The 18,124-nt window shown below is 39.6% G+C and overlaps 1 protein-coding gene across 4 annotated transcripts; it reads right to left on the reverse strand.

Moving 5' to 3' along the window:
- Nucleotides 1-279: 279 nt before the first annotated feature.
- GLDN (gliomedin) lies at nucleotides 280-17,603 on the reverse strand. 4 transcript variants are annotated; one of them, XM_054273025.1, is made up of 10 exons: nucleotides 17,503-17,603; nucleotides 13,418-13,469; nucleotides 11,305-11,322; nucleotides 10,557-10,655; nucleotides 10,223-10,369; nucleotides 9,457-9,582; nucleotides 6,681-6,764; nucleotides 6,480-6,605; nucleotides 5,607-5,757; nucleotides 280-2,274 (listed from the first exon to the last, which is right to left on the reverse strand). In XM_054273025.1, exons 1-10 carry the CDS (start codon nucleotides 17,533-17,535, stop codon nucleotides 1,815-1,817), a joined length of 1,296 nt encoding a protein of 431 aa, XP_054129000.1. In that variant the 5' UTR covers nucleotides 17,536-17,603; the 3' UTR covers nucleotides 280-1,814. The 4 variants fall into 4 exon arrangements, with proteins under 4 accessions (XP_054129000.1, XP_054129002.1, XP_054129001.1 ...); XM_054273027.1 differs by having other exon boundaries at nucleotides 10,298-10,369; nucleotides 17,503-17,584; XM_054273026.1 differs by having other exon boundaries at nucleotides 10,280-10,369; nucleotides 17,503-17,584.
- Between the last annotated feature and the right edge of the window lie 521 nt (nucleotides 17,604-18,124).

Below are 18,124 nucleotides of genomic sequence, written 5' to 3' on the forward strand. Positions count from 1 at the left end.
AGAATTAAGTTCCACAGCTGCAAGAAGAGAAAAGAGGTAGAATTTCCTTGCTATTCCTTCTCCAAGACCTTGATCCAAATGTTCCAACAGTGTTATGCAGAAGTTTACCATGCTTTGAGGTAGGTACATTATCTAGAAAATATCACATCTAACTTGAACTGTATTTGCCCAAGTACATTGCTGATTTTAGGGGTATTTTAGTTGTATTGTGGTATTAGTGCCACAATTCCTTTTTTGAAAAAACACCACAATCAAACAAACATGAAAAAACTCCCAACCAAAACCTTCACATTCCCCCACAAAAGTCACAAGCAGCCCACAGAACTGTAGCTCTGGAGTGTAAAGTGTCACACACATATAGATAAAATCTTTCATCTGTGAGTTCTGGTGTATAAACTAGTTCAAAGCATTAATCATGATTTTTTGTTCCCTTCTGCATCTCTCTCCTTAGCATGCAGGACCTTAGTGATAACAGCAAGTATCCTGAGAAGAGCCCAGCCATCCCTGTGCCACACACTGGATCTTAGCTGCAGCAGAGGGATTCCTCCAGCACATTTGCTAAACAAGGTTCTGCAGGCACAGACATTCCCAAATTCATTAATCCCTTCAACAGGGCCTGGATCACACAGGTATTAAACAGCTCAGTGCAGTTCAGGATTTAAATAACACTTTGCTCCTAAGTATTTGAGTGCACTCCATGAACTTTAGCTATATGCACAGGCAGCTTAGAAATTCAGGCAGGGATTTTCCAAGACTGTGATTTTGAATCTAGATAGATAAAACAAACAGGAGAGGTTTTTGTTCCAACATTAAATTTAGAAATCTGAAATACCAGAACAAAATTAAAATTAAAAAGTTCCTATTATTTCTCACCTTCAACTCAAAAATTTGAATATGAATTGGCAGTCTCAGACTTACAGTTAACAACAGATTAAGTCACTAAGCAGCATGATGATTCTAAAAATAGCAGCAAAAAAGTATACCCTTCATTTTATGATTTCATTTGTGTGGATCAATGCGGGGACATTTTATTTTAGTAATATGCCTTATTAAATAGCTATAAGCAAGTTATACTGGTATAGTTTGCATGGCAGTGAGAGCCAAGGAGGAGTCTGCAGCAACACAAGAAACTCAAATACTGTTAAAAATGAAATTTTAATCATAAAGGTTATGCCTTTAATTTTAAAGAAACACAATTCATGTCTATTCAGTTGTATTTAATGTCGTTATTCCCATTTTCCTTTAGCTGGATTTTGCTTTTGATTATTAACACTTGATTTGACTTGTCAAATTTTAAGCTTTCTGCTTTTTTTCTATTTAAACAAGTATTTCCATTATTTTAAGAGTTTTAAAACTTTGTCCAGAAAAAGTGGTCACACAGAATCCATGGAAATTAAATGAAAGTGACAAAGGTATTTGTACACAAAAGTTCATTTTTTAGGTGTTTATATTAGACTGTCATCACTGACTAGAAAATGATTGCAGAGAAGATGATTGTAAATAAAAGTTACAGATAGTCTCTGCTGACAGAATAATCAATGTACATTAGACACAATTATCAGCTGAGTAACAGGAAAAACAAAAGTATGTCTATGCTGTGTGCTATCTGCAATAGTGAACAACAATTTTTTAAAAATATGAGGATGGCCTATGTAATTGAAGTGTGTTTATACAAAGGCACCTGATCTCCCTTTCATACACACTTACACACCACCAGCAGCAAACAGAAAATTATTCCAAGTGAAGAGACCCCCATGTGTACGTCATAGAGTTTAAACAGATGCTTTGGTCAAAGGTGGCATGTGAAAATATATTCATGTGCCAAAACGGACTGGGTATACCATTAAGCTTCCATTCTCCCACGTGTACAAATTCTTGTCTCGCAGACTGTACGACAGCATAGCAAGAATAGACTGTGAAGACCGTAACTTAAACCTTGCATCAATCTGCTTCCCTTTCAGTAAATCAAAAGCAAAACTTACTGTCGTGTCCTTAGTGTCAGTAACATACAGAATGCCACAGGCTATGAATGCATTACCAGCCTTGGATTTAGGATAGGTGGTATTGATGTGCCAATTGACTGAGAAGCTTTCTTCATCAATGTTGGCTACCATTATATTTTCATCAATGCTTGAGGCATATATGATCCAAAGACCCTTCTCATCCACTGCTATGTTGAAATAAGTCTTGGAGTTAGAGAAGAGGTAGTTCTTGCCCTGGTGTAAGGCCTTTTTGATGTGCAGGGTGTGCTGCGAGTCTTTATTGAGCCCGAACCTGAAATGAGATACAGGAAGGATTCAGTGCAGGTGACCAGAGCTCAGCACACACACACAGGGTGGTGAACCACTGATAGAGGTAGTGTTGAAAATATCTGTTCAAGGAGCATTCTGATGTCTTTTAAGACTAAGTTCTCAAAGGACCTTCCAAAACACTAGGAGAAAATTATAAAGTCATAACCAATCTGAAAGGTGTGCAAGATCATGGATTTGCTTTTGGTAGGTTTCACTTCATTTAGTCTGCAAGCTTTATTATCACCAAGATGAAAGAAGCAACTAAAAGGAACGGGTATGAAAAAGAATTGAATACCAGGTGAAGGCCCAAAATTGGGAAATGGAATCTGTACAAAAGTTTGCTTATGGACTAGGTGGGAGCTAAAGGAAGAAAATGTGATTGACCAAAGCAGCAGGAATTCTGGGCAGCTTCACCTAGTCTTGGAGTTCCTCTGATGAAAACAGTCCAGATAATGTGGTGGTTTACTCAAGTAGACATCAAAGGAATTAAAATCCTACTTTTGCAGAGCCAAAATTGTGACCTTATACTGGCCTCAGTGGGACAATCTAAATTCTTCCATCTCTGATGTATAAAATTGTTTTTATTCCTTGAGATTCCTTAATAGGTTGATAATCTGAGGGCAGGAGCAGTGAGCGGCTAAATCATGTTCCTGTACTGGTTTGGGAGGATAATCAGCTCTTCCTGAGACACATCTGCTGTCAGCATTTAATAACCCAATAACACTGGGTTTCAGCAAAGGCAGGGAGAGCATGGCTTTATCTTTTTAAATAATGCCCTCTACAAAGAAGCACGTTTCAGTGTCTGACTTCTCTCTCACTGTATAGCTCCATGCTTCAAAGAGAGAAAGGAAAAATACTACTCAATAAAGGAATGTGCTACACTTGCAAGTATTTTTTCTGAAAAGATAGGCTTAATCACAGGAACAGTTCAGATCCAGGAACATGCAATACTGGAAGAATAATTTTTCTGTTTAAGCAGCATGGATAGCATATATTGGAAAAACCATGGTAAGAAAAGTCAAGAATACCCAACTTAGATCATTCCCCTCAGCTTTTGTAAAACTCACATCTGCAGCAACTCCATATTCCAGCAGCATGTGTGCGCAATAAAACAATCAGTTAAAGGCTGGAAGAGATTTGAGAAATACATGTCTCAACCCAGTTAATCATGTTCATTGTTTCACATCTATAAATAACCTCATGCAAGGGCTAAAAGGACAGACCTTAACAGGAGTAGTTGGTCAGAAATGCAGATTTTTTTTCAGGATTCTCTTCTACTAAAAGCCAACAAGATAGAAAGCACCTCAAGATTCACAAGTTCTGCAGCACATGACACCCTATCTTTTCCTGTTCTTTACACATGAAAATCTGGAAGGGAGCAAAAAAGTGGAGTTTAATTCCCAGGTTCTTTTGGGCTCCCCCAGTCAGGGACAGTCCAGCCTGGAATTCCAAATGGTTCTGAAATTCTTTGATATTCTGACATCCTGGGGTAAATGACAAGATGTAGTGTAATAGTTTCATCAACCACAAGAAATCAAGCTACAAACATTTTTCTGATCACTAATATCAACAAAGTCAATCAAAAATAACAGATAGTAAAGCATGTTATGAACCAAAGTAAAAAGAATGAAACTATCACAGTGTTGGAGGTCTGACCATCATGAGAAAACCTGCCAAGGTTCAGACAAACCTAGTTTTGCCTGCTTTTAAATATGACAAGAAACTCTTTTTGAATGTTTTTTCAACATTTGCGAAATGGACTAACCAGATCCTCACCTCTACTTTCCATTACAACAATACAACAACTCCCAGAAGCTTTTATGGAGCCCAAATTCAAGGACTTCAGTGTCACAGAATCCATAGTTCCTCATTCTGTCTGTGTTGAAGGTAAATAATCTCAGAGTGAAGAACAGAACAGAAAGGCCATTTCTCAGCAGCTCCTTGAGAGGATTTGAAAATTCCACCAACAGTTTGTGTTCATCTGTATATGAAGGAATTTCCTGATTAACGGTGTGCAAGGTGAGGAATCTCTGCCCTATCACTGTGTATTGCTTAGACAGTGATTGTCTTTTACAGACTACCGGAGAAAAAGCCAAAATATGTTTAAAGGAGGCTGCCAAAAAGTGAGCTTGTGCTTGGCAGAATAAATATTATAGAATCCTTGCAGCTTGCTCACATTCCTTGGCATGCACATGAGTATAGGAAGGCAGCACTCACACCTGGCTTGGGAACAGACATCAAAGTATAGTAAATGTTCTTGGCTCAGACATCAGAGTCGTGTAAGAACTTGAAAGAACAAGCAATCTTTCACTTGCCCTTGGACTGTCTTTGGCTCTTCCCACAAGGTGAGATTCTGGGGTTGATTTGTATTGTTTGTCTCTGTCCGCAGTACAAAGTTAAATAAGAGATGTAATTCTCAGTTCTAGTCTGGGGAGATGTGTAAGGAAAATAGTAGAAACTTCTTATTATGAGGAAATCAGACACTGGAGCCCCTCCTCCCCAGTGGAATGTGCAAAATTCCAGGTCGCCCTGTCCTCAGCAGGTGCCTCAGTGCTCCCCTCTGTGCCAGCAGCATTCCCTGCTGCTGCCAGCCAAAGCAGAGCACAGCAAGGGCTCTGCAAAGCCAAGTTTCATGAGTAGGCCATGGTCACAAAACCACCCACCTACACCTCCCACACTGCAGCTGAACCACTTCTGACTCAGATGCAGGTAGGTGCACAGCTTATTCTTCTAAATGTAATCCTTTCTTCTGCTACCCAAATTCCTTAGTCAGTTCTCATTTCTTTCTTGTGATTATGAACACAGCAAAGAATCCAAGTTGAAGAACACCCACAGCAATGTAATGTTCAATAGAACCTGTCTCTACCTGGTTGGATCCCAGGATAGCCAAGAGAATTTGTTGTCCTCTCTGCACATGGCATCTTGTTCATCCTGGGGACCTGTTGCTCTATGACATGGTAACTGCAGAAGTGAACGCCTGAGACACAGGGCTGAACAATGCCTAAAGAATTGTCACAGCACAGTAGTGGTCCTGAGCTATTCTCCCAGTTTTCCTCTTCCCACAACATCTGCACACACAGAGTGTGTATGGCTGGTGGCCCATATTTTTGTTACAGATTGGAAAGAATGAGTTGTTCCGTTCTGGAAAAAGCTCTGAACCATTCCTCTGTTCTTCCTGTTTAGGTAGGACCAAAAAGAAATACGAAATGCTACAAGGAGAATTGTCTGCTTTTCTGAGGTTCAGCTCTGGCACTCCAACCCATTGCTCCTCCCTTCACAACTTTACTTGTCTTAGGCCAACTATCTTTGACTTACTTCTGAATGTAACTGGTTCCTCCCTGATGGTAGTAGAGATGATTGTTTTGTACTGCATGACCACATCCATAGAAAAGTCCTGTGATGTTAATGATCCTGTAGCTGCCATTCAGCAAGGCATCGAAATTTTCATATTCTTTAATATAGTTTCCTAAACAAAGAGGAAAACATGTTAAAAAAAGGACTAGCATTTGGTTCATCTAATTTTGAGATCTCTATACTAAAGTTCAGTCTCTATTGAAAGTCCATCTCAATCAACTATCAGACAAACAATTGTATTTGTGTTTTCAATAGTGATTCACCTTGCTGGAATGTGAAAAAAGAATCCAGAGACACACAAGAGTAATTTATAGAAAAGATGATCAATAGGCTGCTTCCCACAGACCTAATAGGTCCTCATTCTGAACACAGTTGATGTGTATGCAGAAATATTTCCTTTTCCCACTTAAGTCCTGAATATTTTCCTGCTCTAAATGTAGCTTTTGCAGCAGTTGCCTCATTTTCATGCCTAGCTAAACAAAAAGGCAAAACTCCGAGCTACAATTTAGGGAAGTAAAGCCGTAGGAAACAGAAACTCTTAAAAGAAAAAGATAAAAGGCCACAAACAATAGACATTTAAACTTGGATTTAGTAAAAAAAGAAAACCCAAACATAAAGCTATTTTAAAAATCTGATGTTGACTCTGAAAATGTCTAAAGATATGTCTAAAATGCCTACAACCATATGTATAGTCAAGTATTAAACAGGTAATATGGAAAATATTCTGAAAAAGAGGTAGGTAAAAACTCATCATTCTTACAAGTTTAGGTTGAAAGGATTAAGGAAGGAATGTCAGATAACAGATTTTTGGTCAGTGACTACTACTAAACATACCTAAAAAATGCATGGTGAGCCAAATCCTTTCATCACTTATGTTTGCAGGTTCCCTCATCCAAGTTCCAAACGTTTGCTGTACACTGACATACTGATCAGGACTTCCTACAGACGTTATGACACATTCTGTGGGGAAAAAGCACATGTCCATGATCTGTGACACTGAAAGTAGCACTCCAGTCACACTTCATAGCAGTTTACCAGCTTTTTTTGAAGGGGGTTCTGGGGTTCTGTCTTCAGCCTTTCCAGCGAGGGTATCATCATTTGGTACACCACATATCTCATCTAGGGTGGAGGGAGAAAGAGAAAAATTACTTGTTTTACCCTATTTGACATGATAGATGGACACATCAGTGTCTCCACTAAAATAAAGGAATGATAACTGGGATTTTGCTTCATCTGGGAAAAAAAAAATGCTTATGTTGGTGTGGTCAAAAATGAGATAAGTAAAGACTTGCTCTCACTTCTGCCAAGGAAATGAAGTGTTGAGGCTGACAGTCAACTTTGAGGAGTAACTAATTAAATCAACAGATTTAGTTCCTTAGCTGTGAATTTCTGAGTATCCACTTAGGAAGAGAGAGTTGCCCTTTTCATGACATAACTTCGGGCAGCTGAAGAAGCTGGAAAATGGCTGATTTAGCAGTAAGAGAAAAAGCATTTTCTTGGGAAGGAGTAGTTGTTAAACACAAAACCTTCATGCACAAATCCCCACAGACCAGAAGAGAGGGTCGATCCTGTTGGCAACAGAGCATTTTGGTCATGTTAATGCCCAAGACAGCAATAAAAAACAGGTACACATGCACAGAGTACATAATGCATGGCTTGACATCCATGCCACTAAAGAAGCAGGATGAAATACTAAGGGAAATGACACATTATATTATTGACACACATAGAAATGGTTAGAATCACATTAGAATCAAACACCTGGAAATATTTTTCCCCATCCCGCAGCAATTTAAGGACTAGCTGGCTGGATTTGCTCTTAGCATTCACTCCTAAAATAATGCCTGAATTAAAATTTTTATGGACCATTTTCTTTAGAGCAAAGTATCACTTCTGCCCTTAAAACAATGTGACACATTTCGGTTTGCTTCGAATGAATAGCCAGAGAGAACAGTTCTCATCTTTCTGCTGGTTTCATTGTAGCCTTGTTTTCTAATTCCATTCTTAACTTTTATCTCCAGTATTTCACACAGGCTGTGCTTTACACACAGGCTGCACATTTTTTAGATTTGCGTTTTCATTGTTGCCTTCTAACATATTTCTAGGATTTACAGGTCTGTAATGAAGTTTAAGTGACAAAGATAGTTAAAAATAGGAAAAAAATATAAAGTAATGCTGAAAGGGTACCATGACATTCAGGAAAGAAAGGACAGATAATACTGCATTGTTGTTTTCTCCTTTAGGTCATATCCTCCTTTTGTTCCCGCAGAAGAAAACTACTCCAAGATGGAGCAAGAACAACATGTATTTCTCCCTTCCATTATCTAGGGCATTTGGTGAGATGACATTGAAAATTTGCAAGTGATCACAGTGTATCTCCAAGTAAGGCACAAACAGTCCACCCAGCCATGGTAAGCTGAATGCCTACAGATAGAATTTACCAATCCCTCGAGATCCCCTTCCAGCTTCTGATCCCAAAATACTTCCAGAATATTTCAAAAAACAAAATCACTCAGCAGAAATTATAAATTGCAATGCACAAGTTGATTTTTCTTGGGCTGAATCTAATGGATGCAGTTGACTGAAGGAGCAGTTCCCTGTACAGCAGTTTATCTAAAACTATAGGATAGCCAAGGGCCAGCTCAGGGTTTGTAGCAGAGCTGAGTGCAGGATTTGCCTTTGAGAATATTTGCAGTATTCCAGCTGCATGGATTAGAAAGCAACTAAAATTAAAGAGACAGTTTTCAATCAGAGATTCTTATGGGAAATTTTCACTACTTTCTTCCCATCAAAAACCAAGATAAATATCCTGCTGCTTCCTATCGTAAAATATTCTGGTTGAGAGTTAATGGAGTTTAAAAGTCATTAAAACTATTCATTTGGTCTGTTGGGGGAAGGTGGGAAGGATGGAGCAGAGATGTTTTGTTTCTTCCAGAATTCACTAAAGTACCAGAGAGAAAAATTATACCTGCACTTCCAACTAATTATTCTCTTCTCTTGAAGAAACTAAGTTTTACCAGATTCAAAATTTATTTTGAAAAAGCCAGGCTTGTATTCTTATGCAATAAGTTAATTACAATTGTAATTCAGCATATGTATTTTCTTTCCTTGAAAGAGTAATGAATATTTAATTACGAAATCTGGATTATTCCTTGAAATTTAGTAATAAGATCTCATGGTTTGCTGAGTCATAAAACATAAAAGCTCATCGAGGAATATCTCATCTTTGCAGAGTTATTTGAGTGTAACTCCCATTTTCCTGCTGCAATTTAAAATCCATCAGAAATCCATCAGAGAGCTTATCCTCCAAAGCATTTCAGTTTGTTTCAGGACTTGAAAAGAGGCCACCTGAGCAAATGGCCCAATTATCTCATACAACAGTTGATGCATTTCTGAATTTCAAATAGGATGAGATTTCTGCTCCAGCTGTCTCCTGTCCATTGTAAGGAGGCTCCCTGGGCTCTGTTCTGACACTTCAATGGTCCAGAATCAGGGGTTTATATTTATATCTAAAATTAAATATTCATTATCTAAAAGCCAATTGTTTCAGCTGCATTTCTCTTACTTTCCAAATTTATCCACCTAATAGAAGACACCATTTGTAAATACATTGCCTGAGCATTACCAAAACACAATTAAAAGACTAACATGAAGGTAGCCTGCTGCCTTACACAAACTGTATTTCAGCAAAGCACCTGAGCACATGTTCAGCTTTAAGCTTATGCAGTTTTAGTGGTGCCAGCAAAACTAAACCCATGTTTTGAGACTTGAAGCAATGGTTTAATGGCAAAGAACACTGGAAAGCACTAACCTGTGCATTTGCTGCTGTAGATGTTCTCCTGAAGCTCCACTTTGGCTTTACCTTTACGTTTTCCTGGAGGCCCTGGGGGTCCAGGAGGTCCAGGGGGCCCAGGTGGTCCAGGCTCACCTTTTGCACCTGGGTACAAAATGCAGTGTCAGGACACAGCCCTTCCCCAGGCAGCAGGAAACCTGCAGAGAACTGTGCATGTCCACAGGACACCCACAGATCAGCCTCTCTCTTTCTTTAGAGGTTCCTAAGTACAGAATATGGTGCAATAAACTCTCTGAAATGCTGTTTGTTAGAAAGTGAACCAGATAGAGCTTCACAAGGAGTAGCACATCAATGCATTTTATCTGAATGGATTACAGGCCCATTAGAGAGTTACCACTTCAGATACTACACTGCTATAATTTTACACAGTTTATATTTGGCTGCTTCACATATTCCTGAGTGAAATCTGCCCCTCATTTTCTAATATAAAAATAAAACTACACTGGAGCAGGAGTAAGTCAAATGTATGAAAGCATTCTGGAAAGGGTGATATTCACATACACTTCAACCCAAAGGCCAAGCAGAAATGTTTTTGTGAAGACTTGCCTTGCAAAGAGAACAATCTCCTGTGCATAGCAATACTCAGACTTCCCTGTGTATATAAACCCTATTTGTACAGGTTGGTCCTCCCCTTGCAGATCATATTCATGCTTCAGAAGTGAAGCATATCTTTTTCTGTCAAGTACACTGTTGCAAGAGAACTCCCAAGAGCACTTTTCTCTACCTTCTAATATCACATCATTGTTTGCATCCCCCTTTTTTCTCTTGGATCCCCTTGCACCTTTTCCTCCTGGCATACCATCCTTGCCAGGCAAACCCATTTCTCCTGGTTCTCCTTTCTGTCCTTGATCACCTTTTGGTCCTGGCAAACCTAGAAATAAAAACCATTTCAGTATCAAGAGCACTGCTCCAGTATTAAGCACCAATAAATGAATATTTTTTACTACAAACCATATCCACTCTAGTTATGGATGCACTTCACCTCTATTTAGCTGGATAGCTGTAATTTCTTTGGATTTCAAAGCAGCACTGTAACCTAATATGAAGGGAAGCTGTACCTATTTTTCCTCTTTTTCCATTTACTCCTGGTTCCCCCTTTTGTCCTGGAGTTCCTGGGATTCCATCTGATCCATTGTAGCCAGGCAGCCCAGGAGGCCCTGATCAAAGCAAACAGCATAACTGAATTTTCACTGTTCAATGCAAGTTACCCTGAAATCTATTATCCTTACATGCAGCATGTTTATTTATATATTTAAACCCCAGCAAAATATAACTCATACTTTTCTGATAAAGAGAATTATTCCAAGCAGACCCACAGGTTAAGCAGCACAGATAGAAAACAAGTAACCATTCATAACATAGCCTTGCAACCACCTGAGAACTGAGACAGAATTCAGTAAGAAAAGAGGAAAAGTTATGGGGGAGGTGGGAAGGTGTAATCAGTAACGAATATTTTTTAAAAATATCATTTTAGTGTTAAATTGTAATATCCATTTCCTTGGGGGGTTAATATATAAATTAATCTCTTCACCTAGATGCTACTTAAACATATTAATTTGGTTTTGATCAAATTTTCTACTTCCTCCACTAGAAAATTAAAATGTCTAAAACCTCCCCTCTCTCAGAAGGGGCATGAACTGACTTAAATACAAGCAGTATCAAGGCAGGCGGTCATTCAACCCTCCCTTTCTCTAATTAGCAAAGGAAGACAATTTTGTGAAAGATGCATTTCTGCATTTCAATGTTTTATACCAGCAACTGTTTCAATTAGCCCCAAATGTTACTGAAATTGTCCAGGTGTCTTACCTGGGGGTCCTGGGGGGCCTATAACAAGAGAAAGGGAAAACAAAAAAAAAAAAAAAACAAACAACAACAACACAAGAAAGAAGAAATAGTGAGTTTAACCTAGCAAGAAAACAAAGCAATTCCAAACTGAACTGATGAGCACTAGATCAGAACAGTAAAAGGGTAAGAAAATCCCTCCAATTTCAAAATGAGCATTTATCTGTACACCTGCTTTGTATTATAAATAACTTTGAGCATTAGCAGTGACTGAGACTTGTCAAAAGAGTAACACCTTTACCTAAACATGTTTTTTTTCAAATTTCAATTGACAAAAGTTTGGCAAAAACCTCTGCAATGTAACCTCACTGTCAGGGGCTTTGGTGCCTTCACAAAGCCATGGATGCAAGACACCTCACAGTCATATTTCCTTTATGTTGTTCAAAAACCTCTTCTAGTGGAAGAATATTGGCTTTACAACACTGATGAATGTCACAATTAAAAATCCTGTTGGATACACTTTAAAAACACATGCCACATTTCCCTGTGTTTTACAGATTGCAATTCAGGACTATTTAAGAAGGAAAAAAAAAGCCTTGTCATTCATATAAAAAGTCAGAGTTTTCACATGTGACTTATGCACTCTGGATCAACCTTCCCACAGAAACTGGTTGGTACATTTAGAAATTGGATTTGCTTCAGTCATTCAGCGACTTGTAATACAGAAAAATCTGCCTCACTCTTAGACAGCTTAGATGTGGGGCTCTAAAGAGAAATAAGCATAGCAGGCAAGAGTAAAGAAAGATTAACCAGAACAATGTCTGTGATTCCTCATCTGTGATCCCCAATGCACATCAAAAAAATTTTAAATGGAAAACCAATTGGAGAATACAAAGGTGACAGTTGCAATTAAAGAACCAAATTAACTCTGAACATTTTTATCCAGCCAAAGTACTGCCTTGTTTCAACCACTTTTTACAACAGAAAATAACAGTAATTACTAGATTTCCCTAAAGTTAACAATTTTCAGCATTAATTATGAAGCATTATGAGTAAAGTGAAAACCATTTTACAATACCATTACAGGAATCATCCCTTTTAATCAGTACAGGCAGTAATACCAGTTAACATCTTTCTGCCAGTAAATGGCTATTTCCTTCACACTATATTACATCCATTAGTGCATTGAATTCCTTCCTCATCCCTAGAGCTGAGGCTCCTTATAAAAGCATAAGATACATAAGAAAGGTGCTTGAAAAGCCACGAATGTCATTAAGGTCTACAGCAGAGAAAGCCACTCAAGTAATGGTGTTAAGAGAAAAAAAGGTGCAAAAGGCACCAAGTAACATGAATTTACAAGTCTGAAGCCCAAAAAAATCAAAACTTAGATTGTCTGTGCTTCAGCCACTGTTGCAATCAGAACTGATGTATAGCTCCAGAAATATTATTTAACATCTGTGTGTACAATGGTAGTTCTCATTTGTGTTTAATCAGTTGAGTCAAATGGACCTTATTGAAAATTCAAACTAGACAGCAAGTGAAGCATTTTCTTTAACTCATAAATCTGGCTTCTTTCTCAACTTCTCATTTCCAAAGGGAACACAACTCATTCTGTGACAGACGTCCAAGCAGGACCATAGCTTTTAAATTGGCTGCTACCAGATACTTCACCAAACCCCACAAAGCTTTCCACACCTTCTTGTGACTCAGCCATCAGCAGCTCCAGCTCCTCACTGGTGACATGCAACTTCACTAAGTGCTACTGCTCCACTGCACTTGTAACAATGGGAGCAAGTTTCCACCCCCTGCATGTTCGTCCTGTGTTAGGCATGAAGTGTGACATATGCAAAAATATTATGAGTAAACCTCAACTAGTATTTGAAACACCCAAGTCTAAAAGATTTGCCTATGAAAATTACATCAAAGAGAAATGGCTCCAAGTAGCATCAACTGAGCTCCTTAAATTGCAGCATTTATATTCAGAGGGTACAGATAGAAGTGGTACATATTAACCTTTTTTTAAAACTCTGATAAATAGCGGTATTTTGACATAGTTATTGATCTCAGGTTCTTTGAAAAAACTGTTTCTGGGTTCCTGGAGGTAACATAGGTGTAATGCTTAAGGCAGCAAACATACCTGTTAAACATATCCCCTTTGTGCTGTTACACAAATCCACCATCACTCGGACCTAATATTGCAAAGAAATTAAAGTTGAAAACAATGTATTTCATAAAAGTATCCAGTTCACTTTACCTACAGAAATAATTCCAAACCCAAAGATACAACTGGTCCTCTGTGCTTATTAGAATGAGCTATTCAGAATTCTGTAACACTGTTACACCATCCATCTCTTTGAGCAGTGCTTCTCTCATAGGACTCTGTTCAATAGACCTCAGTTTAATCCTTACTGAAAATAGGAATAAAATATTGGGCAGACAACACCATACATCACTTAGTCATTAAACTTCACACATTACTGGAACACATATGGTTGTCCAAGCATGGACTCTATCAGCAGAAGGTATTAAAATCCAATTATCAGCCAATAAAAACTACATTCAATTTTATTTTATATTTGTATTAAGTGATGGAATCTTTTCTAATGAAGCATACCCAGGGAGGAAGATGACCTGTGCTCCAAGTAAGCAATTTCTTATCTTTGAATAACCAAGATGTGCAAATTTGAAATGGACCTTCATCCACTCAAAATAATTCAAGAAAAAGACAAGTCTTTATTAAATCAAGCTGGAAGACACATTCATAAAGAGGCTTTTAATCTAGAGTAGACTAAAATTTATCAATAGAGGAGTCATCTTTACAAAATACACAGTTCTTGGCTGAGCAAACATTCACATTACATGTCCTGCATAATGCGAGTCAACACTAAAACATTTTGCGACTCATCAAAACAAACAGCAGAAATATTATGACCATGATCTCTGGAAGTCCCTCAGCTCTCTATGGGAAAGTCTATTGTTTATAGCCAGAAAAATAAAGGGTCACCATTTCAGGGCTGTACAATGAGTGATAATTTATGAACCATTTACCCAGAGCTGCACATTTGTTGATCTTTGCGCAGTTACTCTATCTACAATTTATAGAAATTAATGGAATGCACTAGTCCCAAAAGACAGAAGGAACAAGTGCAAGGCAATCTGAAAGGCAGAATAAAGTTTAATCCTAGCAAGGTTATTTGCCACTGTCAATCATCATTTTTTAAATTAATACATCATTAGTTTCAACTGTCAAATCTAACAGACTCAAATAGATGACAATTAGTTTAGTGGAAAGTATCCTTTTGCTGCAAAACCAAACCATATTTGACAACGAGTTCCTGTTCTGTCTGATACCTGCTGAGAATGTACTGATTCCAGACTGTACTGGAACAGTACATTTAGAATTTCAGACTGTTTAAATTAGCTGAGAAGTGCTAACTGATTTTGAATATCAGAATATGCTTGTTTTCTTTCCCCTCACACTCCTCAAAAACACTTGGCTCCTACCCTGTAATTTGTAAAATACACGTTGTCCATATGCACTCTAATTCTAACTGCATTTTAATTTAAATAGTTCTGTTGAGGTTGTTGAAGTGATCACAGCTCACTTTGGGGCTCTCCAATTATCTCAGCAGCACTACTTTTACCAGTCAGTGCAACTCAGGTGGCAATTAAAAAACAGAGCACTCAAGAAGTGCAAATAGCCTGTGACAGAACCTCCAGCTTAGCTATGAAAGATACCATTCACAACCAGCATCATCACTAAGAAAAGCTACAGATTAAAATATATAATTTAAATGCTAAAACCTTAGTTTGCTCATGGAGAAATGGTGGGATAATAAAAATAAAATAAACTCCTAAGCTATGAAATATTACTCAGATAATTGGTAGCCATCATCTCTTGCACTGTCTTAAATCACACTTTGAATCTTGGTCTGTACCCTCCCATCAGCCTTTCTGCAGCAGCAGATTTGCAATTTCCTATTTTACTCACTTGCAAAATAAATATACTTAAATAAGAGGCCCTGAACAAAAAATATGCTCATATTATTAGAGCTGTGATGATTTAGCTCTGATCTAATCTCCAGAGAGAATCTGTTCAGACCAAGCCTCCGCTCAGGCCCACATTGAACAGGGGCCACCAGTGCCACAGGGGTCATCCCACCAACTCTGAGGAACTTTGTCTCACACTACAAAAGTAGCCAAGTCTTCAAATTACATTAGTGGGTGTTAGAGTCAAAATACAGAAATGCAGGAGTGGGAGGAGGGGATGCTTTAATAGTTTTCTAAGAACTCTTTTCCCCTTGAGCAAATGATTCTGCACACAGTTACACACTGTGTAGTGGTGAGAATGAAAAATGTTTGATGGGAGTAAGAATAAAAAGGAATCAAACCCTCCCAAGCAGCTCCCTGCAGGATACACAGGTTTAATGAAGCACATCACACACAGCATAGTCACAGTGGACATTTAGAGGCACAAGTGCACAGTCTGGCCACGTGCTGTTCAAATATACACAATATGCTCAGTCCTAGTTGGAGAGGGCAATAAAATTAATGTAATGTAATTAATGTAATCATGGTACCTATTGACAGCAGAGTAGCACATTTAATGGCCACTGTCAAAATTATCCAGACACTCACCTGCAACTAATGATCCCAGTCTGAGCACCTAGCATAAATGGCATTGGCTGTCTTCAAGCCCTATCAGGATCAGAATCCTTTCCCCAATAATGTTATTTGTGGATCTTTTGGACTCAAAAGAGCAATTCATATCAGATAGAGCAAAACAAACTGCACCTGCCAAATTCAGGGATGACTTCCTAAAATAAGTTCTTTAAAAGACAGTTTTGAGTACAAAATGATGTGACTTTACAAATTTTTACTTTTTGCAGAAGTCTTGTGCTGCAAATTCTAAACTTAAAGCACAACAACTTAGAGGGCCTAGCTTAAAAAAATATTACTCTAAAACCCAAACAAAGTCGTTATCATGACTCCATGCTTTGAACACCTGTGCTTGACACTCTCATTAGCTTTAATGGAGATGTTATCACTGTAAAATGAGGATTGCAATAGTTTATTAACAGAAATGCCATCAGAACATGACTGTAGAGGTATTTTCTGTAAACCGTTTTTTAAACATTAATACACGAGTTAGAGCCTGAGTTACACTTTTGTGCATGTAGACCTGCAGCCCTTACTGGGACAGTTTCCACCAAAGTTCTCTCAATAGTAATATTTTTCTTGCGTTTCTTCTATCTCAAAATGCAAAAGCACTTCAGTCTATTCAAAATTTGTCAGCTATACAGCCTGTGTAATTTTTCAACTGCATGATATTAGTTCCTACTGAGCATCATCTTTTCACTGATGTGCAAAAAACTGTGCTGTTCTACCACAGAAAGGACATACAGTTCTCCTGATCCATCAAATACCACTTGAAATTTAGCACTTACTGGAAGGGCATTATCAGTTTCAAAGAGATGTCAGGTGATATCCTGTGCCTCATGCTGAGATGCTGAACAGCACAAAAAAACACGGGGGCTCTGTTAGTAGTGTTAGTTTTAAAAACCAGGAACACTGGAAACTGGAAGGCTTCTTATTGTAATGAAATTTTGGAGTTTCACTCAACCCCCAACTGTAGTTACGATATTTTCTGAAAAATCCTTTCCTTAGGATTTTTTTCTCCTGAGAAGCTAAGAGGCCTCAGGAATGAAATGTAAACAATAATTATCTGCTGCTGTGGAATGCAACAGGTGCATCTGTGATTGGTATCATGTAGTTGTTTCTAATTAATGGGCAATCACAGTCCAGCTGTCCGGATTGTCTCAGTCAGTCAAAAGCTTTTGTTATTCATTATTTTTCTATTCTTAGCTAGCTTTCTAATGAAATCTTTTCTTCTATTCTTTTAGTATGGTTTTAATATAATATATATCAAAAAATAATAAATCAAGCCTTCTGAAACATAGAGTCTCATCCTCAGACCCCTGCGAACACCCATCACACCCAACCTCCCTCCCTTTGTGTAGGTCTGGTTTGCAGAGTTGGGTGGTACCCTGCGAGCCGAGCCCAGCGTTCCCAGAGCAGGCAGCGGGGCAGAGCCCCGCGCTCTCTCCAGGTAAAGCCGCCCAGCAGGAGCCAAGGCGGGTGCGTGCCCGCCCCGGGGCCGCAGTTGGGCCAAGCCCCGGCTCTCCCGCCCCCGGCCCGCTGGCAGCCCCGGCGGGGCCGTACCGGCACCATGGAGTAGGTGAGCATCATCATCATCTCGTCGCTGTCGGCGCGCACGTGTGCGCGGGCGCGCTCCCCGCGGCGGCTGCGCTTGGTGCGGGCGGCGGGCGCGGGCGCGGGGGGCAGCCCCCGCTCGGAGCCGTTCCCCGCCGCCGCCTCCAGCTCCCGCAGCGCCGCGCCCAGCTCCCGCCACTGCGCCAGCAGGAACAGCGTGCCCGCGGCGCTCAGCGCCGACAGCAGCCCCACGGCGGCCAGCAGCGCCCGCCCGCCCGCCGCCTCCATCGCCCCGCCGCGCCCGCCGCGCCCCGCATTTATGGGCACGGCCCGGGAGTGCGGGGGCACGGCGGGGCTGGGCTGGGCACTGGCCCCGCTAAACCGGGCAGGACTGGGACTGCCTCGGACACTGCCAGAGCGGGATGCGCCTGGCACAGCGTGTGACACAAACGGGCTGATGCTGTACATGGGGTTTTCCAGGGGTCAAGCAGTGAGACTGCAGAATAAAAATCCCCCCGTTAGACAGATTCTGTCATCACGCAGATCTGTGACACAGGTCCTGCAGTTCACAGCATCACTGAGCTCTCTTAACGAATACCATGTGTCATTCACTTACAAAAATTGACCCGTT

This window comes from Melozone crissalis, unplaced genomic scaffold, assembly GCF_028551555.1.
Source record: "Melozone crissalis strain CALT ecotype California unplaced genomic scaffold, PUWL_Pcris_2 ptg000014l_1, whole genome shotgun sequence".
Lineage (NCBI taxonomy): Eukaryota > Metazoa > Chordata > Aves > Passeriformes > Passerellidae > Melozone > Melozone crissalis.